The sequence below is a fragment of the Scleropages formosus genome, chromosome 4 (genome assembly GCF_900964775.1).
Source record: "Scleropages formosus chromosome 4, fSclFor1.1, whole genome shotgun sequence".
NCBI lineage: Eukaryota > Metazoa > Chordata > Actinopteri > Osteoglossiformes > Osteoglossidae > Scleropages > Scleropages formosus.
In genome coordinates this window covers 27,089,961-27,113,120 of record NC_041809.1, presented here as the reverse complement: position 1 = coordinate 27,113,120, position 23,160 = coordinate 27,089,961, and the positions used below count along the sequence as shown (strand labels likewise).

Here is a 23,160-nt window from a genome sequence, read left to right as displayed (position 1 = left end):
CTGACTAGAAGATGTGTCCATTATTTTAATGGTCCACACACACACACATTTTCTGAACCGCTTGTCCCATACGGGGTGGCGGGGAACCGGAGCCTAACCTGGCAACACAGGGCGTAAGGCTGGCGGGGGAGGGGACACACCCAGGTCAGGTAATGAAGACACAGTTGCCTTAAAACAGGTGTGTGTTTGTGGACCATTAAAATAATGGACACATCTTCTAGTCAGAGAAACCATGGGGAGGCTAGGTTAAGGGATTGAAAACTTTTGCAAGGCACTGTATATTAATCAGGGGTCTCAGCCACTACTTGTAATGCCATAACTTGGCTCAACGGTCTATTTTTATTGCCCAGTCTGTGGGCAATGGGTGGGTATGTTTGCATTTTACTGATGAAGCTGCATAGTTATGCAATGATAGACATTGTTTCTGTGGTGCAAGCAGCTGACAGGTTAAAATGTTAGCATTCTGAGAAGGAACATGGCTATACAGATTTTGATCTAAAGTAGAATATGAAAATACACTCGACTTTCCTCATCAATGAACAGGATGTTTTCCATGACTCTGAAGGAGAGGTGAGAACTGAGTGACCAGGTATGTGACCTCTACAGGCTCCTATTTTATTATAGTGTAGCTGACACTTTAATCCTAAGGACCCTGGAATATGTGACCCATTTATCCAGCTTATTATTTTAACTGGAGCAGCTGTGGGTAGGTATAAGCAACATTGGTGTTCACATCCTTACATTAGTTTGGGGTGAATGGTATGATGTAAATAAATGGACGTTATGTATATGGTAACAGTGATGCCGCAGGTATTGCTGCCACCTCACAATACCTGGGCTGTTTAGGCACAGGTTTGAACACAGCTCAATATATGTACAGTTTACGTGTTCTCCCTGTGCGGGTTTCCTCTAAGAGATCTGGAATTCTTCCAAAGTTCAAAGATATGCGTTTCAGGTGAACTGATGACAGAGCTGGAGTGAAACTCACTTTAAACCTGGTACTCAGATGCTGTAGACCAGCACTTAGTAGTACTAAACAGTGAAATACTATAACTAATGTAGCTGTCATGAAACCAAACAGGCTATTCCATGTGGCAAATTAAACAGTAGTTAATAAAAATCAGCAAACTGACAGTAATAAAAAATCATCTTACTATAAACCACTTTAAATGCTGAAGTTAATAACCAGAAATTGCATGTGGTGTCTTACTTCACACTTTAACTCAGGCTATCTCTGAAGAAGATCTTGATTAAAGATCTGCGCATTAAAACATGAGCAGTCCCCTCAGTAGGTCACTGGTCTCTGCCACCTTGTCACTATCATTGTCCAAGGGCATAAGAATCCTTTTCTCAGCTGACATGAGCATGAATGTTTGTATGTGGTACAAACATTCTTTATTCTTTATTTATTATTATTTAACAGGTCTTTATTCTATTCTTTACATAGGTGATTGTAGAAAATGAGTAACAGTACTACTACATTAATCCAAAAAAATAGACATTTCAATGACATGACATTGACATGTCCTGTGAATTTATTGTCCTGTGTATCTACTGTTCTGTTCTGTATATTTATTGTCCTACACTCTTCTCACACTTGTGTATTTGCACTTTATGTAGTCTTGCGTACTGTTCTGTGTTGCACCATGGTCCCGGAGAAACGGCATTTCATTCCACTGTATACAAGCTATCTACAGGAATGACAATAAAAACCCACTTAACTTGACTTGACTAAAGCAACATACAAATCAGACTTATAAAAGTGCATTTCTCTAACAGACAGAGAGATGCAGTTATAGACATGTGGTCCAAGTCACTTAGTCCAATAGTGCGTATTTTCTACATCTAAGCTTATGCATATCTAATATTTGCTTTTCTGTATTAGCCTGTCTGCTAAACTTCAGAATCAAACAGAGACAAAATACAGAAGGTGAAAAAAACTGAACGCAAGGTCAGTTGATAATTGGGTGCATTGTCTTGCTTCATACGACCAAGTAAGGGTGGCTCACTCTGCAAAAAGACAGCCTCCCAGAACCATGAGGAGGGACTGTGGTTGAATCAGCAATCTGCATGTATGAGAGCTGGCTTGAATCTGACCTGCTTGATTACACACAAGAGATTTATAGGCTGAAACACCACAGTCATGCTCCAGTGTGTCTGCAAGGCCTACGGGCTTAAATTGTTTCCCAGCACTTAAACGATTACTTATATTTTTTATTTCGTAAGTATCATCACCTGACTGTTGAACGTATGAGTAAGTTACAGTTCTGCCCACTTTCCTCAATAGAAAATGCTTCAAAATGTAGCTGATGGTGCTTTCTCTACTCTTGTCATAAGACTAGAGCAGATTTTGTTCTGGCTATTCAGAAACACATTGGAATTTTTCACAAGGTAAAGTCTACTTGTCCACAATTTAATCTGATATCTATAGATTGCTAAAAAAGGACTTTGCTGATTGTACAAAATCCAGTCAGGTTGGCTGAGGTCTACGTCATATTGGAAGTATATTAAACCACAAGACGGCATGATAATGACAAAAACCAAATACTTCTACCCAATCTAAGAATTATTATGGTTGGACTTCAAGGCAAAATATTCTGTATTTAAAATTGGCCTCACTGAGCTCATAAATCAATATAAAGCTGAGAGTGACTGAAAAGAGAGATTTCTACTGTATGGTAATTCATTTGACATATTCATCAATTTCAGTCAAACTTGGCTGAAGGCTCAATTTTGTCATGTCATAGAGAATTGTACTGTGTCATCAGTCAAAATTAATGGCATCCAAGTGTTTCTGGAAGTTTTAAAAATTCCCTCTCTTGGATCATAGTTTGTATCTTTGATGACTCATCATTCTATGGCTCATTTCTAATCAGGCAAAGACCACATAACATAAATGATGATTCAGTCCAACTTTTAGTCACCTGTTGTATAGCACTGTGACTGCCATAAGACAGAACAAAGAGCAGCATCAAGCTGAACAGAACGGTAGGAAGGGAGATTTGTTGCATTTGTCGTATGTATGTATGTATGTTTATATGTGTGTGTGTATATGTTTGTTGAGTTTTCTTCTTTGTCTACTCTACACTATGAGTCATTGGGAACTGAAGCCAAATTCCTTGTATGTGTGTGCAAACTTGGCCAAATAAATTGGATTCCGATTCTGAAACTACTAAGTGAAATGGTCAACAGTTTGTTGAACTAGAACCTTACCAGTTAAAGGTACCCCCTTACAACCAGGAAGATGTTTTTAGCAACAAACTGATTAAACTTCGTCTGGGCAACTGATAAAAACACCAGTTGTGTTTTCAATAGATTGGCAATATAAAGTACATACTTAAATAGTAATCAGCAAAAAGCTAGTCATTCAGCTGGAACATAATAAAGGAGACAGCTAGGAGTTACTTCTTTTCTATGGTAGTGATCCAGATGCTGTCTGACAGTGCATTAAATATTACTGACATTTAGGCAGGTGCTGGGTACAGTTCTGTGATCTTTTGCAGGGCTTCAGTTTTACTAATGTGTGTCTGAATTTGTAGCAGTTGAGCAGTTTGGTATGAAAGCCTGTACTTTCAGCTGTGAGCTAAGCCATGTGCCTTATGGTTTGGCCTGCTTATCTGGCCCCGTGAGACTCTTATAACCCAGCATCTGCAGCTTTAGAATGTATAGTTCTTTTCAAAGACACAATCTGCTGGTCTTGGGTACAAAGTTATGAGAGCATAAGCAAACTGTCTTGCAGGTCGTAACCAGCTGTGATCTTAATACAGGCAACCACAGGAAGCTGATGGAAAGAGAAAAGGAAGGAAACATGGGAAGGCTTCAGCAACTTGTGCTTTGGCATTCTGGATCAGCTGAAGAGGCCTATTGGCCAAAAACCAGATAACAGGGAGCTACATTATTCTAGGTGAGATATCACCATAGCCTAGACATCACACATCACATTAAACTGAGAAGTAGAATTACTGTGACAGCACTCACAGGACACCAGTGAACCACGGGATCAGTATACCCAGAACCTCCAGTATCACAGCAAACAACTGGATGTCATGAGTAAATGACAGTAATAATTAATTGTTACCCTCTTTTGGTGTTTTCTTAAAAGTGTGTTGATGGCTAAAGGATTCTATAGAAAACATATAAGAGCCAGCAAAATGTCATTCCCACAAGGCATAAGTCATCCATGAACTGTGTAGTCTCCAAATTCCTAAATATGGTTATGTCCTCAAAGCAACCACCCCACAAAGCAAAATGCATTTATAAGTATGACATTTTATTCTGATAAGCCTTGACTAAGTTAATTTCCCTGACAGGTATGTGTTGTTCTGAAATGCTGCAACAAGACTGTCACACAAAGCAGATATATACATATATCACCATCTGAAGACCTGAGATATGAAACTGACTTTTTCCACTTAATATACTCAGTATCTAAAACCATTAAGATTCTCTAAACAACAAAGTATGATTCCTTGATTTTTGCAGAAACCAGACTGGTTTAGGCGACAGATAAATGGTGAGGGTAGAAGAAGGGAAACCTTATTTGCAACAGTTGTATGAGTTCCACGTGACTGACAACCAGACTATAATATGTGTATTACAGGAAAATCCCAGTTCAGTTCTAATTATGTCTGAGATTGTCACTGGAGTTTAATCTTAATCACAGTGACTCTGAATAAACAAAAAATGAAAAGGGAGAAAAACAAACAGAAGCATTATCGTTGTAACTCACATCAGATCACTTCAGATTCCAAAGCCTCAAATAACCAATATACAGAAATCAACTAAGAGGGATAGCTACAGCAATTAATATTAGATATAGACTGAATATTGAATAAGGGACTACAAATGGATTAATAGAAAATTATCACTGAGCCATTCCAAAGTTTTGATGAAAATTTGTTATACCTGTCAACTACAATAAATCTGGTGGTTTGGGATTATACACCTCCACCAGCTTCCCTACTCACACTCAATACCCTAGTCACAAAAATGAGAAAAGGAAGCACATTTTGTTAGGAATGAATGGCTTTTTTAATGGGATGGTCCCAAGAACAGTACAGGAACTGTGCACCAGAGCCTTCTTCATAAACTACTGACACCAAATTTCTGAAAAGTTTTGATTGAGTCAGTTTAAGTATCAAACTGCACGCATGCACTTTCTGAACCGCTTGTCCCATACAGGGATGCAGGGAACCTGAGCCTACCCGGCAACACAGGGCGTAAAGCCGGAGGGGGAGGGGACACACCCAGGATGGGATGCCAGTCCACCGCAAGGCACCCCAAGCGGGACTCGAACCCCAGGCCCACCAGAGAGGAGGACCCAGTCCAACCCACCGCGCCACCGCGCCCCCGTGTCAAACTGCAATAGGTAAAAATAGAAGATATGCAGCCCCTTCACTGTGACTCCTGTGAATAAACCAAACATGAAGTAAACAGAAAAATTACTGTTTTGCCCAGCTACTTAAAAAGTTCCTCCCCATGACACCCCATTTTAGTCTCTGCATAAAACAGGAACTGATTTAATGCACTCAGAAAATCCTTTTTCAGCACAATACAACCTGAATTTATTGCTAATTCTTCAGCATTATATCACACATGGGTCAGCAATGCCTTTTACAGGCTCCATGGTGCTTTGGCCATGATATCAGACCCTCAGAATGAGTCATGAGAGTTAGGTTATGTACATCACAGTCTGTCCTTGGAGCCTTGTAAAACCTTTGTAAACCCTACACTCAGAGCAAATCAAGGACAACTAGGAGCATCCTGTCATTCTTGGCTCTCAACACAGGAATATTACCTGGCAGCCCCAAAATAACACCCACAATGTTTGGAGCTGGTTCCTAAAACTGTAATGTAGATCACGCACACAACCTCTCTCTTGAATCTACAAAATTATACCGCAGTTCCATCATTCACATTACCCCTTGGAAATTACCACCCTAAAGGGACTGATATACCTAATAATTCTCAAAATTGAACTCAGTGAAACCTCTGAATACGTAATGATACTATTTAGTTTAAATACCTTTCTTGCAACTGCAATTGTCTTTTTCAGGCTTGAACCTGCATCTAGGGAAGTCCTTAAAATCACAGAGAGTTCGTAACATCTTCCTACAATTACATATTAATGTCAGTAATAAAGTTAAAGTCAGTATTTTGAGCATATCTTTATGATTAAAGAAACAATTAAACCATTGTGCATTTCTTTATATTTATTATATTACCCTACAGAGATAATACCAGCCCCTGCTACCAAGACTCTTTCTTCAGTGTTTTAGATAATTTCCTAAAGAGAAAGAGAAAGACAGATTTTGTGTGGTTCTGCCTTAGTTGCTGCCTTATGTCCAGAAGGCTGCTGTACTTGTATGCGTGTCAGTGTGCTGGATTTTTACACAACTTACAGGGCTCCTTCTAACCACAGGAGCTATAGCTGGCAGCAAGTGACTGTCTTTTGCCCCTGACTAACACAGTAAACCATTATCATTTGTGCCTCACAACAGTTGAAGTTCATGAGCATAGGTCTGAATCCAGCTCAGAGAATCTCCCTGCATTCACAGTCCAAAGAGAAGCATGAAAGAAGGCAATGGTAAACCACTTCCTTACCCTCCTTTACCATGAAAAGCATATGAGTGGTTGCTATGAGTTGATTTCGGTTTGACTGCATTTAACCTAACCCATTATCATTTTGGATGCATTTAGATATTTATTACAAAACACGTGCTGGTACATTAAGTGCATTTCCCTAAGGAATTAGTGTAATGTAAAAGAGCCAAAGGACAAGGAGTCAGTACCATTAAACAGCACATTTTTCCCCTCAGCCACACTGTCGCAGGATAATCAGCAGCGACATGTAGCACAAATTACTGCTGGGATGTAGAGATTGAGTTTGGATTTCAGCCCTTAATAACCCATGACATCACAGACAGTACAGTTCAGTGTGCAGAGTCATGCCTTCTGAGATGAAACTGAAAACAGCTGAAGTCATGGCTGAACTAGAAGGAACCAGGAGTGTGTTAGGAGTGTGAGCTCTGTGTTGTCAGTACATGGGATGGATAAAGGACAATGAATACCATGATGTATGATAACAGGTGCTGTATCCTCTTTATGTGTGTGTATATACATAATAAGTAGAGTTTGGTATATAGGTAAAAGAGCTATTTGATACAGCTGTAGTAAATCCCTGGCAATACTACAAGTATGTCCACTGAATTTAGTTTCATACACCACTGGCTTCTGTTATTACAATTTACCAAAATTAACATTAAATGAATCCTTCAGCACAGACACTAACCTTCATTACAAGACAAAATATCTTCCAGTGCTAGTAAAGGGACCTCTTATCCTGATATCATTTGACCTGTTTTTAGCTGCAGTAAAACAGTGTAGGTCAAATTGATTAGGTATTCAGTCAACCAGATGCTCAGACATTGTGCTGCGAGTGTGTTTTCATGATAACTTCATGACCATTTATTTATGCTTTGTCTGAGGGAGATTGTGACTGGAAGCATGCCATTCAGTTTTGCTCCTTTACACAGAAAAATGATATAAACCAGACAGACCGTGCTATGGCATTCAGACATTCTGGTCAGTGTTGTCTACATTTCCCAAGGCCTGAACACGTAATTATGATAAAGAACACACCTAGACGGCTTTAAAGTGATGGACATGCTGAAAAATGCGTAATTTATTTTCTCTAGTTAAGGGTTTTAGATATTAGCTTTTATTCTTTACTTTCTAAACTTGAGTTATTTATGGAAACATCTGTCATATTCTAATGCAAGTCACTATGGATAGAAGCATCTATTCAATCAAAGTATTGCACATTATAATAAGGGCAGAATGATAGCACAGCAGGTACTGCTGCTGACTCACAGTGACTAGGCTGTAAAGTTGTCTGTCCAGCTTAGTCTGTATAGAGATTGCATGTCTGCGTGGGATTCCTCGGAGTACTCCGGTGCCCCCACAATTCAATCATTTGCAGTTCAGGTGAATTGGACGCTATAAATTTCTCTTAGTATTCGAATGGGTGAGTGTATACGTGTGTGTATGTAGCTATGCTGCGATGGACTGGTATCCTGTCCAGACTGTACTACTTCCAGCCTTGTGTCCATCGATCCCAGGATAGGCTCCAGATCTCCCTCATCAGGACAAGCAATCATCAAAAGTGACTGAGTAAATTAGCAGTATGTTTCAGCTATAAAAAGAGATTTAAAAGGTAAAAAAGGTATTTGAGTTTTCAAAGCAACATGAGGCAACTAAGAGTTTCAAAGATGCCAAATATCTGATGCCTGAACTGCAGCTGAATTAGTCACAAAAACTGCTGGAAGCTTAAACTCATTAACAGGGACAGAAAGACACTTCTCAGGATAGTTGCTAAATGTCACAAAAGTACAGCCTCAGAAATGACCACAGGATTGAAACTGTGAACCAATCTTAACAAAAACAGCAGATTTCTACCTCCTTCATTCTTCAAATAACTGGAGGGTTTTCCTATTAAATGGAGCAATATCCCACGGCACACAGTTCAAGACTTGTAGGACAACATTTCACAAAGGACTGAAGCTGTTCTAAAATAAATGTAATAAATCAGCTCATTATTTTAAAAAGATTGCTAGATAGCGGTAGATAGTATACATTTCAGGGTTAAATAAATGTGGCACCCTCAGGAACATTTGCGTTTTCCCCTTTTAAGTACGTTCTCCGACTTACCAAGTAAGGCTTTAAGGCAGTAAGTCCTCTTGAAAGATGCAATTGTTGTTGAATGAGATCATTTCTCTGTACAATCTATTGTTGGAATATGCTAAAAAATGATAAACAAATGGCACCATCACTGCATGCATGTGTTAGACTATATGCCAGAAAACCATGACATATACAGCTTATGGCAAGCCTACTGAAATGAAGACCAGGTTCTACAGAGTGAGAAGCAATTTGCCACGCTTTGGAAGATTTGAAAACAGTTTGCATTTAAATCAGTGACTTTTCCAAAGGCACACATGTTTTTTCTGCACATACACAAACAAAGAGATAAATTCACACATGCTACCTGCTACGTAAACAAAAGTATAAATCACTTGCATATACATATGCACAAACATATGGGTTAGCACAGGGATAGAATAACACATACATATGTTTTCTGTGACATTTGCATACAGAAATGCATGCAAATGTAGGTATAAATATAGGACCAGCTGGTAGCATAAGGACGCTAACTTTTTATCCTTGGTGGTTTAAATCTCATTCCCATTCTAGAACATATGAGCATGGTACTCACCCTGAATCGCTTCATTAAAAATACCCTGCTGTAGGAACATGTAAAGGGGTGAAAACGGCAAGTTATTTTCGAGGAAATCATCACCTGAAGGGGGGTACGGTGACGCGGCAGCTTCACCTGTACCTGCTGTGTGGCGAGTCTGGGGTTTGAGCCCCGCTTCGGGTGCCTTGTGGCAGAGTGGCATCCCGTCCAGGGTGTGCCCCTTCCTCCTTCAGCCTTGCGCCCTGTGTTGCCGGCTCACCGTGACCCTGCTTGGGACAAGAGGTTGTAGACATTGCATTGCATCATCACCTGAACCAATACATGGAAATACAGCCACCAGCACCCAGGGTAGCACCGTGGTTACAGCTGCTGCCTTGGGACCCAAAGGTTGGAGGTTTGGATCCCACTTCCAGCTGCAGTACCCTTGAGCAATGCACTTACCCTAAAATTGTTCAAGTAAAGCTACCCATTCACTCACTTGAATGTGCAAAGAATTATAAGAAGCTTAACACATAGTAAGTTTCTTTGAAGAAAAGTGTCAGCTAAATAAGGAAAAAAGGGTAAACACCCAGTGGTGAATTTATCACAGATACACATGCAGAATAGAATATGTAAGCAACCAACAATAAAACATACAGATAGATGTATGTTGCTTTGGAGAAAAGTGTTCACTAAATGAATAAAGGTAATGCAGATGTAAATAGATGAAGGTACAGAGCCCCGCAGGAACACAGGAGGAACACAGGCACCTTGTAACATTGTGAACCTGCACATAGTTGCTTTTGAGCGTCGAGGCTCCTCCACCAGGCCTGGCTTGCGCACACCTCTTTCCTCCTCAGGGCTTCACTGGTGACCATAAATGGAGATGAACAAGCGTTTCTTAAAAAGTGGGACTGTAGGCAGATGTGTTGTACCTTAAGGTCACTGAATACAACTGTTTTTTCAGGCACTTCGGCAGACAATCTACCACTATCGTTACCCTGAAAATGTCATTAAAAGACATGGACCACTGGACTAAAGTGAAGCAGCTAATCATTTATTCCAATGAACTGTGAGTTTAAAAAATTAAATCTCTTCAGCATATTATTATTTAGGTTGAAAAAACATTGATTGCTTACGAAGCAATACTTTGAAGGTGCGCAATGATGAAATGTTCTGTCAAGAGCAAATGTAAGGACAGTTTTATGACTAGAAATATACCTTTATCTTCACACCACCTTGGTACTAGTATTATTAATAATATATGGGACATGATTTGTGTCGTCGACCACCAGCTACGAATTTGACTCCTTGGGTTACTAGACTAAACCCACACGCTACAAATGCTGGAACACCTTGAACAGGTATTTCCTAAAAGAAAGTTTCTAAACAATTCATGTCGAAAGCTAGCGCTGAAAACAAGTTAAATTGCTGTTTCAGACAATGTGTGTGTCCAAAATGCAATCTGAAGAAGATAGTGCCACCTACTGTATTAATAAGCGACATGTTGGCACTTGCCTTTGGAAATTGAGGTTTTACACCGCAGCACAGTTGCGCTCATCATGGCCCTCTTCGGCCTCCGTAGTTCCTCCGTCATCGACACAGGACCTGAGACACATGGAGGAGCGGAGCTGCTGTGGTTTCCTGACCTTCACTCTTTCGTTGTTTCCCTGAGCCCATCAGCGAACAGTTGTATTACATTGTTTTGAAGTTAAACATTCTTACGAACATACGGCATACTCTGGTGAGTTACCCGTTTTCAAGCGAAGGTTTGGTTATGCGATGGCAAAGACTAGTGTAAGTAGTTAGGAAATTTGCGGATGTTTGCACATGATCATTGCAGCATGCATGATGATGATGATCTATTGATCATACTTACGTTTTCCCATGATTTGTTTGTTTTCTTTTCGCCCCAATTTTCAGTAGAATTGCAACAATGTCTCTAAAAACGGCTACTGTCCACGCAACATGGATAATAGGTAGAGTGATTGGGACGAAAATGCAGAAGACTGCCAAGGTTCGAGTTACCAGGCTTGTCCTGGACAAGTATCTTCTCAAGGCAAGTGCTCCTATCAGTCGTCTTCTTGTGTTGCTTGGTGTATACGCCATTAAGTTTAGATGAAACTGTAGGTGATGCAATTGTTATACATGATTGAATTCTTTTCTCAATTAGTAATTATTGTGCACTTGATACTGTTTTCACACTGCTGTTACTTTGTTCATGTAACATGTGATTTCTTTTTTGCCTTCTTGTTGTTATTCCATCCGACTACAGTACTACAACAAAAGAAAGACATACTTTGCACATGATCCACTGGAGCAGTGTAGTGTGGGAGACATAGTCCTGCTAAAGGCACTGCCAGAGAGGAGGACCAAGCACGTGAAACACGAACTGGCGGAGATTGTGTACAAGCTTGGCAGTGTGGTCGACCCACTCACAGGGAAGAGGGTTGCTGGAAGTGTTTTTCTGGACCCCATCACTGACCCCACAGAGCCCACGCAGGCTTTAGCAGAAAATTTGGCTGAACTGGCCATCAAAGACTCAGGAACGCAAACGCACTAAACACCTGGACTGATCTAACATGAGAGAGGATACTTCCATTGGATGTTGGCATGTTGGTATTGTGTACTGTTGTCATAATAAAACTGTTTCACTGTATATTTTGTGAGACCTTTTATGTGATGTGCATTAAAGTTAAATGCTACTGTTTAGTTAAAGGTTAAATGTATTTCATTTAGCAAATACTTTAAACATTACAGTAAAATTACATTAAGTGACTTTGTAGATGATGTACTTTAGAGCATGGTTTCTCTTCAAAAGAGGGGAATCTGAGTTGTACTGCCAATGCTTTATGCCACAAAGCTAGGTTTATATACTGTAAATATTTACTACCAGGTTGGTATGAGTCCAAATGAATGGAAAAATTCATTTTAGTAAGAAGAATATATGTGGTCTTTTAGAGAAATGGGATACGGAATATCTATGTTACAAATATTCCTACACAAAATGTTTGCACTTGACAAAGCCTTTGTAAAGGTGTATGACAATGTAACGAAAGCAAATGTGTGGTCCATGGGCCTCCCATCCGGTGAGAGCTCTCTGGGCTGTCTTATTTAACATCAGAGCCACACCATGGGTGTGGGGGGCATTGTCTTCCTTGTGTCCTGAAAACAGCAGCATTTTTCCCGATGATAGCCTCTTCTGGCCTGAGCCAGTCCACCGTGACTCGCTGATTCCCAGGATGGCAAGTCTGTAGGCCCTCATGTCTGCAGCCACCCGTGCCGCCTTTCCAGCTTCATACATGGTCCTCACATTCCATGTCCCGATGTTAAGGGTGGCCTTGGTTGAAAGGATGGTGATCGGCTGAGCAGCTTCCAGATGCTTCTGGCTTTCACCACTCCGTGTCATAAGACTTCCAGCTGGAAGTCCGTCTTCTCCCAAGGCCGAGATGTATTGAGTACTTGTTGGCGTTTCTGTAGCGGTGTGGGTTTTTTATGGGATGGGGTCGCCAGCCCCACGCCCAACCCTCCTCCTTTATCCGGGCTTGGGACCAACAGGGGACCCCGAAGGAATCCCTAGGCGGAGTTAACAAACAAAAGCAAATAATGAGAAATTATATTGTGAATGCAAGACCCCACATCACTTCATTACATTTAAATTTATTCATTTAGCTGATGCTTTTCTCCAAAGCGACTTACAATCTCATTAATGTGTATAGGTGTTCTTTTTTGACAGCAGTATTAATAAAATCTGAAACTTTCTGTCAGCTGCTGGATCTTACATGAAAAGAAACAGGAAAATTTAGTTACACTTTTTATCATTTTTCATAATTCTGTTAATTCATCAAACAATGACTTAAAATCACTTGTGGGAAAAAAACAACTTGGGGTTTGCAAAACAAGTCACAAATCAAGACCATTTTCTTAATGAGAAAAAAAAACTAATTTGAGAGACTTGGAGCTCTAAACAAGGAGGTAATTCTTAAATGCTGTAATTAATTTACCTAGCTGCAAATCGGACTTAATCACAGCTAAATGAAGGTTACTACGAAGTGGAGAAGTCTTACTCCTTGATATTAACCAACAGCACTGAGGTGCTTCTGATTTAGTGAACAATTCTCAAGGTTTTACTTGACATATGGTGATTAAAAGGGACAGCTTTGTTGCTGCCATGTTTTACACCTGGGATTTAAACTTGAAAATAACTGCTCTAAACAAATGTCCTAAACATTATTCTAGCTACATTACCTGACACCCTGTTAAGTGGGCCAACCTTGAAAAGCTTAAGGAGGAGGAGCAAAAACAAAAAAAAAAGGTTGGTTAAAAAATTAATAGTACTGAAAAATTCATTTCAATTACATTTCCTCAGCAGAGTATAAATTTGGGCTGATTCAGATACCCCATTCACATGTCATATTATGTTTGGAGAAATTGCCAGCTCTTCTGCAGCAGTTCCTAGATTATATATGCAGGGTGCTTGTGGGCTGAATAGCTATGACTCTTCTCTTCAGTTTCTTCCATATTGCTCAGGTTTACTCACTTATCTCAACCTCTTTAACTGACACCGTTACTTACTACTGTTTCTTATTTATTTCCATGAGTAACTAACTGCACTGTATTTTTCATAATTATCGTGTTCTACATGGTAATATTCAAAAATATATACTATTTGTTTGTATTTCCCAACCTTGTGATACCACATCCCATTACGTTTTCATTGTGCATCTGTTGTTAGGCGCTATTTCATTTGTCTTCCCGCGCTTCGGCCATTCCTTCCCCGCAGGTCGCGTTTCAATTGCAACTCCCTAGTTAAACATAAACGAGTTTCGTAAACAGGTATGATGCGTCTTCTTCTGCCCCCGTGCGGCGCGGAGGACGAAAACAACCCGAAGCGCGGAGGTTTCTTTAGCAGGAGCCGAATCAGGCAGCCGAAGGAAGATGGCGACTAGAGTCCTTCAGATCGGGAGAAGTGGCCTGAATCAGGCACGGAAAACAGTCCGCTCAAGCGGACAAGTTGCTGTCACCGCCAGGTCAGGCTGCTTTCAATCAAACTGCTTCTGTCTGTAAGAGCTGAAGGGAACGCATTCCCCCCCCCAGCTACCTTCTTTCTAAGCGTGTTCCTCCTGTCGTGTCAGTGTTTTCCCTTAAGCCGTGCGCGAGACCCGTTGCGCCGCGCAGTGTTCCGGGCGGCGGCGGCGGCCCCACCGCTCCCTGCGCGCTCGCGCTTGGTACTTTGTTTCTGCGCGAGCAGCCGCGCGTATGAGAGCGCAGCGCTCTGCGGCCGCTTGCGTCTCTTCCTCAAGGTCACCGCAGGACCGGCTGCACTGTCGTCGGCGTCGCGTGCTTGACGCGCACACACACGCTGTCGTTTACTGCAGCTCTACCGGGGCCGGGCGGGGAGAAAAAGATAAACGACATTACAATGCATGTTTATTGTCCGCTTTGAGCGGGAACGCGTGCCTCGCCGAGATTTCGCTTATATTACTAGTGTTTGTGCGAACGCTGAGAGAGCTCGCACCCAAACCCGTGCGCTCCGAATCGCGAATGCTATTTATGGCGTCTAACACAGGAGTGTAAATGATCATGTCCCTACAAACGCAATGATTATGTCGACAGAGGTTTGCGTGCACGGCTGACCTCGCTAGATGAGACAGGTTTAAGGTGCAGAGCCCGAGAACATGATGATGGGGGCGGAGGCCTCACGTGGTTCTTTCTTTGGACACCGAACGGACCTCAAGACGCAGCGCGACGGGTTACCGTGGTATAAAGTGTGCACCGCTGGGGACAGCCGTAGGAAGGATCATGTTACACAACTTATTGGACAGATAATCATGTCCAGTCTGGGGAGGGAAGGGGAGCAGTAGCCTACGTGGGCCTTCTAGTGAATTCGGGACTTATGGCCTCTGACCGGTTGCCCTCACCTTTCCTCTCTGGCTCTCAGCTCTCTCCAGTCCGCCTTTGCCCATTTGTCAGTGATTTCTCCACATCCAGATAACCGTGTATGTCTGCGGCTTGTAAAACTGTTGCTTTTGGTGGTAACTGACTCTTGAGATGTACTTTGAGATTTTTTTCCCCCCCAAAGAATTTACTTATTTGTAATGTTGTCTCTTCCAGGTGCCTTTCAGCCTCCAATAACAGACACCGGGAGGATAGCTGGTTCAAGTCTCTCTTTGTTCGAAAGGTCGACCCTAGGAAGGACGCTCACTCTCATCTGCTTGCTAAGAAGGAGGACAGCAACTTGTATAAAATCCAGTGTAGGTGCATGTGTGTTTCACACACTCTGATCCACAGAAACCTGCAATAAATGCTTATTATGTTTACACTGTTTAGTGTTTGCATCAAATAGAGATAAAAATTGGGGGTCTTTTTTCCCCACAGGCTGTCACACTGTGGTCTTCAGCAGGTTCTCTTAAATTGATTTTTTTTTTTTTTTTTTGCAGTTCACAATGTTAAACCAGAATGCCTGGACAACTACAACAAACTTTGGTAAGATGTTTATGTTGATATACAAGGTAAAATTATACTGAGAAAGTTGTTTATGTTCTACAGAAAACTGAGATTGTTGTGTGTTTTTTTTTTTTTTTTTTTTTTTTGTCACTGCACAGTTATTTTTATACAGTAGGCACCTGGAGATGGGTGTATTCACTGTGAAAACATTCTGTCCTTGCAGTTGTGATACTTTGTCTCAGTGCATAAAGAAGCATGTTGATAAACTACATCTGTATGCTATTCTTGGAGGATGAGTAGTAAGTGCTTTGCACTGGGAACAATTCGTGACATATGTATCTGGTGTGATGTGTGCTTGCGCCAGCGTTTGCATCTAAAGTCAAAACAGTAGGGTGCTGCTATCACAAATGTGGGACAAAAAAAAACTCCTCTTTGAATGCCTGGTGATGTAATACCATGGTGAATGTAATGGTTGTCATCAATATGAACTTCTTTCATATCTGATTTGGCTTAAAATGAGTACTGCGGAATTAGCTTATCCACATCGCTGTGAAACTTGCTTGGATTTAAAATGTACGGCCTCCCTTGAGCAACACTGCCAGTCTAGGATCTGATGAAGACCTTTTACGACATGTGGCAGCGTTTCGATGGTGATGGTGCTGATGGTCCTTTTCTACATTGTTGCAGCGAGGATGTTCTGCCATCAATTCATGCAGACCCCAATTACCCCTGTGAACTGGTGGGCACCTGGAACACATGGTATGGGGAGCAGGATCAGGCAGGTGGGGTACAATGCTGACATTTACCACAAATAGAAAAAGGCCTCAGTGGACTCACCCGTGCATGTTACCAACAGAAGGGAGTTTCTGGGACACACCCACATTTTGTGTAATGAACTACTCAATTGTCAGCACTACATGTTATAACACCAAAGCAATTTGGGCTGGGTGTAAAGGTAGAATGGCGAGACTACTGGGATTTGACGTTGAAAATGTGATAAGATGACAAATTCCTTAATTGTTATTCTTGCTACGCTATCTAATACCTTTCTAAATTATTAAATCTGACACTGAAAAGCTCAGTTGAAGGAGAAGCAAAAAATGGTTTGATTAATGAATCATTAGTAATACTGAAAAATAATCACTGTCTGCAAAGTATGAATTCTGTTTAAGAAACATGCTTTCTGTTATGAGTTGGTTCATTCATGTAATAAACAGTGATGCCTAGGTGTTAGTGTAGTTTTTCCTATGGGAGTTCTCATGTGTAGGTAACATTTTTCTCTGTTCACTGCACAGTTCACTTGTGGCGGTATAGAGGAGGTTACCCAGCACTCACTGAGGTCATGAATAAACTTCGGACAAATAAGGTGAATGTACGCTTATTTTCTTTAAACGTTTAAATGCTTGCAGTGTTCCTGTGCTTCTCTTGTACTTCTACAGAGCGACGATTACTGTATTACACAGACCGTGGATTGAATGGCTTCTGTATTACCTTGTCGTCATCTCCACTCTTGGTGATGGCTGCCTTCCGTGTGGTGCAGACTACAGCTCCTGCAAAGATTGTGGAGTTACCGCAGCATCCTTTTCCAGCTTCAGCGTTGCTTATAGTGAATGCTGCTGTCAGGATGTGCCGCTCAGGAGCATGATTTGGACTTCATAGGTGTTCATGGAGTACAGGAGTGAACGGGGGAAGATGCTTCTCTCGCGCCGGAACCAGCTGTTGCTGGAGTTCAGCTTTTGGAACGAGCCCCTCCCCAGGGAGGGACCCAACATTTACGAGCTGCGGTCATACAGCCTCAGGGTGAGCTCCTTGCCTCCTCACCGTGGTCTCTGCGAAGGGGTGGGAAAGTTGACCATGTAGTTGGTCTGATCCATGGTACTTGTCTCATTATTTGCTCCCATGTTTTTGAGTGTAGTATGTCTGAATTTGTATTTGTAAAAGTGATTCTTTGTTCTTGAACATATTATTGGTGAGACATTTTAAACTTGGTGCATGAGATTGAGGTATGACACAATGCATAGTAGTAAAACAGTTCTGTTGGTAACTGCACACCACTGACTTTACTTTCTTAGGCTGTAGAGTTCAAGGTTTCAAACTGAAAGTGACCTGTTATGTTTTTAGTTCTCAGTGTGTTTGTGCTTGTTTTTCAGCCTGGAACGATGATTGAGTGGGGCAATTACTGGTAAGGCATTTTTGTTTTTCAGAAAACACTACAGTACTCCATCACATAGAGGGAAACTGTCACATTATGACAGGTCTTCCCCGTTTTTCTTTTATCCAATATATGGATATAAAACTGTTTACATGGTTCAAAATTTATTTATTTCTATGAGTAGTTTGAGCCATTAGCAATTTTCCTATTTTGTGTTAATTTTTTAAATTAAGTAAATAAAACTATTATTTAATTTACTTTTGGGGCTGTGATGTAAATTATTGTTACAAATGTTGCTTTTCAACAGATTTTTAAAGATGAGGGACTGGACCATTTGGACGCATATGGTTTACTCTAAGTATTAGCAAAAAATTATTCATAAATATCAAAGGACATTTATCCTAATTTGTTTGCAATTTGAATAATCTGTCTGTCGGAATCTGAAGCAAAACAGTGAGCTACCTGCAGAAATTCAGAATGATGGGATTTTTTTTTTTTTTTTGACTAATTCATTCAGTCCAGTAACAGTGATTTGGACTAGGAATGTACATAAAACGTGGTTAAAGATTGTTCATCTTGAGTTTGTATAATAAAATGTGAATATTGCTATTACAGAATTGAAATAAATTGACTGCTTCATGGTCTTTTGGACTGAAGACTTTACAGACGAAAGTAAATTTAAGACGAATAGTAAATTATTCTGATTGTGTTGATGTACCTTATTTTTGCAGTGTTGTCATATGACTGACCCTGCGTGCATGTGGGTGTGTGTTTTCAGGGCCCGGGCTATCAAGTACCGTCAACGAAATAATGAGGCGGTGGGCGGGTTCTTCTCCCAGATTGGGAGCCTCTACATGGTGCACCATCTCTGGGGTAGGGGGGGACCGACGCTCTTGCTTATTTTGATGGTCTTATTTTTTTTTTTTTTTTTTTTTTTTATTTTCAGTGCAAATGCAGTTTTCTTCAGTTAAAATGTCTGTTTTCCAGCCTACAAAGACCTGCAATCAAGGGAGGACACAAGGAATGCAGCTTGGCTGCAAGAAGGTTGGGACGAGGTGGTGTACTACACAGGTGAGTGGCCACTAGACTGCTCAGCACACTCTCTAGGATTATTCAGCAGTGGCCTAGTAGAAATATTCATTTAAACTTTCTCAGTGAATGGGTTTGCACTTAAATAACTTGGGTATCTCACAGTCTGTGTTACTGTATGCAGAATACCTTGACATTTTACACTTTAATGAATTATTGATCTTGTTGTTGGATACATAGCATTAATACTGCACATCTTACTCTTATACAGTATTTTGACCTTTCTATAAACGGTTTTATAATGCAGTTCCTTGTTGTTTTAGTTCCGCTGATTCAACACATGGAGTCCCGGATTATGATTCCTTTGAAGATTTCGCCACTGAAGTAGTTCCATCCATCAGGATCCCTCTGACCTGCAGACAGTACTATCAAAACAGATCGTGACCCGTGTCAGAATCTACACTGCCATGGTTTTAAATTCTTTTTAAAAACCATGATGATTTGTTAACATATAAGTATTTCTCTTTTTAACCAACAAACTCAATCTCACATTTATAAGAAATATAGCACAGCAGTTAAATCATTGTAAGCTGCTTGTGCAAAAAAGAACCTTCCAAATGAAAAAGTCAGTTTCGGGAGTTGTTTAGGTTTGCATTTAGAAGGTCACAACACAAATGCTCCACCTGATTCTGTTACTAACATGCTGTCACAAGTCTTACCAAATTCAAATGGCATGTCAGTCAGAGCAGAAATATCCATCTCCTTTGCAACCCCCTTACATTTACATCAGCCGGGACTCCTGTTGTGAGGAGACGCTTCAGTTGAGGCCTAGTAGGCCTGTAGTAAATCAGTGCACCGTTGCAGTCAGGACAAGAGTGTCATTGTAGCGCTAGTAGAAGAGTATAATGCCTGTTATCCTTGTTAACACGGTAGTTGTCAAGAATACAGGCTAAGGACCAGAGCCCCTATACACTTTTATGTGTATCCCAAGAGCAGTGTTGGCGAATCTTTATAGTTCGATTTGTCTTGGAATAAATTCTCCTTAGAATAAGATGGAAAATGCTGTAAGGACAGATTAAGTTAATATTTAAGGGAAAGGTGAACTTATGTAAGATTTTGACAAAAGGAGACATGTTTTATGGGAAGTCCAGGGATTTCCATTTTTTCAATGTACATATTCCATGAAAGTCCAGATGGGGTGCACCTGAATCAAGCAATCTCCCTCTTGCATTATTTGCTGTCGCAGGAAGAATGTGACTGTAAACCAATGCTTGGACAGAGATATGGAGGAGATGACTGGCAGTGTCCTTTATTTAAGATGCTCTCCTATTGCAAGCAAAGACAAGGCTACATGTGGATTTTAAAAAGTACTATGGTCAGTGGGTCTGTCCTTTCAGCAGCCAAAAAACACCTTTTCTCCAGAAAAATTACCTCTTATAGAATAAATGTTCTTATGGGCCTCCTGGTTATGACTTGCTTTTTTTTTTTTTTTTTTTTTTTTTTTTTTAAGGACATGGAAGGTTTCTTAAGGCATGAGGTAGTAGATAACATTTAACAATTTGTTGTAATAGCAATGTACAGATTTTAATAGTTGAACAAAAACATTTAAAATGTGTTTGTCTGTTTCCCATGGTTTCAGCAGCAATGGCTGAGAAAGTTTGAATTTTCAGGTGAAAAAGCCATTGGCAGCCTGCAGGTCATATTGCTTCTTTGTGTGAATAATTTTTAGTGGTGGCATGCCCATCTTTGTTTAGGTCATTTAAGGACAATGTTTGGACATCTAGTGTTGTGAATATGACAGCACCTCAATAAAGAGATTTAAAGTAGAATGTTTTCAAAGTCAGTGCATATGAACTGGACTGTATTAACATCAAACTAATCACCCAGAAGAGACAGTCAGCGACTTCCTTCAGACACAATGTATGTTCATTATATTAATGATGATAGGTCAAATCCATCACAAAAAAAACTTTAGTTTGGTAATGTTGCCCATAATTTTTTAAAAAGTAAATTTTGTAAAGTACAGTTGTCTGAATCATCTTGAAATACAGTCAAGCTATATTGCTGCATTAATTATAAATAAGGGAAAAACTTGAAAAGAACAGACAAGGTTTTTTGCACAGGCTGTCATGGATGGGCATTTGCATTTCTAACCATGTGATGTAGGTTTGAAAGTAGGATTTAGTTTTTTTTTTCCCCAGTTATTCTAAATATTTTCAAACTTATTGCAGTAGCTGACTACCACCAGCAGTGCTTACCTGATGGCATTACTTCTTAAACCAAAGTACTTAGATTAAGTAGAATACTAAACTAGTGTTTACTGGACAACTTTGTTCAGTGATACTGGGGCATCACAAAATTATTTTTCTACCAAATTGCTAATTTTTAAAAAAGTAAGATAAGTAACACCATATCCTTTCCTCATTTTGCCATTGGATTTTGTCTATTTTCACATTCACTGTTGACATTTCCTGTTTGGCTGGCAGTGACCTTGGAAAGGTCAGTGCTCAATATGGACACGTCCTGTTCTCACATTATACAGCTGTTGCTGGCAGATAAAGATTACCATGGAAGCTTACTCCCCTGTTTCTAGTCCAAGTCCTCATTAGCTGCTTAGCAATTGTTACTCCATCACAGTTTAATATATATTTTACTCTATTTGATTAAAGTTTTATCTGGTGAAAACAGTTCAGACAAGAGTAGGACAAGAAGGTCAGTTCTGAAATTTGGCCTGGAAATACTCTCATCCATCACTGACCAGCGCAGATCTCTCAATCACTGCTGCCAGTCGATGGCCCTGTCCCTAACCACTACCACTTTATTCTTGCTGCCATGCTCCTTCAGTATGCTAGTCCTACCCTGCCTTTTCCATCTTATTTCACCAAGCTATATCTTGTACCTGGTGATTTTAACTTCAAGAGGAATAGAGCATGCTCAGCATCCAGGAGAACCACCAGAGAGGATTTTTATGGGTATTCTTTCTTCTACTCCAATACCTAAGGTCCACATGTAGTAGGTCTCTGTACAGGTCTAAGCAGTTTGTAAGAAAGAGAAGTTAAGTTCACCCAGACACACCAAGTACTGATCAAATTAAATGTTTCACTATGTGGCTGAATAGAACAAGGGGTCATGTAGACTTGATTGCGTTCCAGTTTTGACTGACAGTTGATACAGGTGCAGTCGGAAAGGAAAGAAAACTGTTTCTGCACAGGTTCGATGATGCTGTAGAGCCCCCTGAGATGAGGAACATCTTTCCATTGCATTGTTGATGACCAGCTCTGGGGCAACACAGGGGGGAAGTGGTGGAATTGTAACACGGAGACCCCTAACAAAGTGGTGAGTCTGCTGAAGCTGGGATCTGAAGTTTATTGGTCCACACTTCAGTCAGCAGTCGAATCCTCACTGTCAGTTTCCTTATCGCTGTATAAATAGACAAATTGAATATCGTGGGCTATCTGTTGATTTAGACTGGGGTGTTCAACCAGTTTTGTCCAAGGCCACAATCATCATTGTGAACTGGTTCAAGGAGTACACATATATAAAGTGACATACTCAGTCTTAAAATTGAGAAAATATTTAAAAGTGCAACAATATTAAATACTCTATATGCTTTGATGACAGAGTATCACTCATTTATCTAATTTAAAGATAGCTGTAGCATACTTTTCTTGGCAGGCATAACTTGTATAAGTCTAACAAAAAAATTTGCTCTCCTTTAAGTTGTACACATGCTAAAAACCAACACACCGCAATAATAAAACTGCAGTGGACTGGTGTTCTGTCCAGGGTACACCTGGCTTAGCCTTGCACCCTATTATTCCAGGATAGGCTCTGGACCACTGTGACTTGGACAAGCGGTTAAGAATAGTAAGTGAGTATAGTAATATTTTCATTTTTTCAAGTGTGTTGAACACTAGTAGCTGACTGGTCAACACTGCAAACCACAGTGTCTTGCAATGAGCTCCTTCAGGGAACATCTTTTCTAAGGACTTATATCTGCAAACTCCTTCATAATGTTCTTTAGCAATTTAGCAGCCAATACCGATGTCAATTTTATTGTGACAAGTTCGGTTACTAGAGACCTCGCTGTGACCAGTGATTCCCAATTATAATGCTATTGAGGCAGCTGGTAGTATAGTGGTTAGAGCTGTTGCCCTTTGGGCCTAAAGGTTGCAAGTTCAGGTCTCACCTTGAGCAAAGTACTTACTCTAAATTGCTCCAGTAACATTACTAATCTGTGTAAATAATTAGAAGTTGCTTTGGAGAAAAGCATCAGATAAATGTATTTCTGTCC

At 40.5% G+C, this 23,160-nt stretch overlaps 3 protein-coding genes and 1 long non-coding RNA gene across 16 annotated transcripts in view; 2 read left to right on the top strand and 2 right to left on the bottom strand.

The window, feature by feature from the left end:
- The window catches only part of LOC108921271 (elastin-like), a 39,777-nt gene extending 31,003 nt beyond the window's left edge, over nt 1–8,774 (bottom strand). For 3 of the 12 annotated variants that reach the window (XM_029251086.1, XM_018730668.2, XM_029251088.1), the window contains exon 1: nt 8,710–8,765. The gene's annotated coding sequence lies outside the window, so the exon portion shown is untranslated. Of the gene's footprint in view, nt 1–8,709 lie in introns of all 12 variants that reach the window. The other 9 variants (XM_029251089.1, XM_029251091.1, XM_029251085.1 and 6 more) reach the window with 6 other exon arrangements.
- Nucleotides 8,775–9,498: 724 nt separating this feature from the next.
- On the bottom strand, nt 9,499–11,199 carry LOC108921235 (uncharacterized). Its single transcript, XR_001965038.1, has 4 exons — nt 11,118–11,199; nt 10,727–10,846; nt 10,009–10,105; nt 9,499–9,525 (listed from the first exon to the last, which is right to left on the bottom strand). It is a non-coding gene; the product is annotated as an uncharacterized LOC108921235 (long non-coding RNA).
- On the top strand, nt 10,834–11,929 carry mrps17 (mitochondrial ribosomal protein S17). 2 transcript variants are annotated; one of them, XM_018730587.2, is made up of 3 exons: nt 10,834–10,982; nt 11,165–11,297; nt 11,514–11,929. In XM_018730587.2, the coding sequence occupies exons 2-3, from the start codon at nt 11,175–11,177 to the stop codon at nt 11,799–11,801; spliced, it is 411 nt and encodes a 136-aa protein (XP_018586103.2). In that variant the 5' UTR covers nt 10,834–10,982; nt 11,165–11,174; the 3' UTR covers nt 11,802–11,929. The 2 variants fall into 2 exon arrangements, with proteins under 2 accessions (XP_018586103.2, XP_018586102.2); XM_018730586.2 differs by having other exon boundaries at nt 11,162–11,297.
- Nucleotides 11,930–14,086: 2,157 nt separating this feature from the next.
- nipsnap2 (nipsnap homolog 2) lies at nt 14,087–20,692 on the top strand. The gene is made up of 10 exons (XM_018730486.2): nt 14,087–14,268; nt 15,353–15,492; nt 15,679–15,724; nt 16,373–16,467; nt 16,981–17,051; nt 17,345–17,485; nt 17,836–17,867; nt 18,616–18,710; nt 18,825–18,908; nt 19,190–20,692. Exons 1-10 carry the CDS (start codon nt 14,177–14,179, stop codon nt 19,252–19,254), a joined length of 861 nt encoding a protein of 286 aa, XP_018586002.1. The 5' UTR covers nt 14,087–14,176; the 3' UTR covers nt 19,255–20,692.
- Nucleotides 20,693–23,160: the final 2,468 nt, after the last annotated feature.

Bases quoted from the DNA above. Each gene is read 5' to 3' on its own strand.
- mrps17 (XM_018730587.2), top strand. From the start codon at position 11,175: ATGTCTCTAAAAACGGCTACTGTCCACGCAACATGGATAATAGGTAGA. The intron at 11,298-11,513 runs GCAAGTGCTCCT...ATCCGACTACAG, and splicing joins TGGACAAGTATCTTCTCAAG to TACTACAACAAAAGAAAGAC.
- nipsnap2 (XM_018730486.2), top strand. From the start codon at position 14,177: ATGGCGACTAGAGTCCTTCAGATCGGGAGAAGTGGCCTGAATCAGGCA. The intron at 14,269-15,352 runs GTCAGGCTGCTT...TGTCTCTTCCAG, and splicing joins CAAGTTGCTGTCACCGCCAG to GTGCCTTTCAGCCTCCAATA. The intron at 15,493-15,678 runs GTAGGTGCATGT...TTTTTTTTGCAG, and splicing joins CAACTTGTATAAAATCCAGT to TTCACAATGTTAAACCAGAA.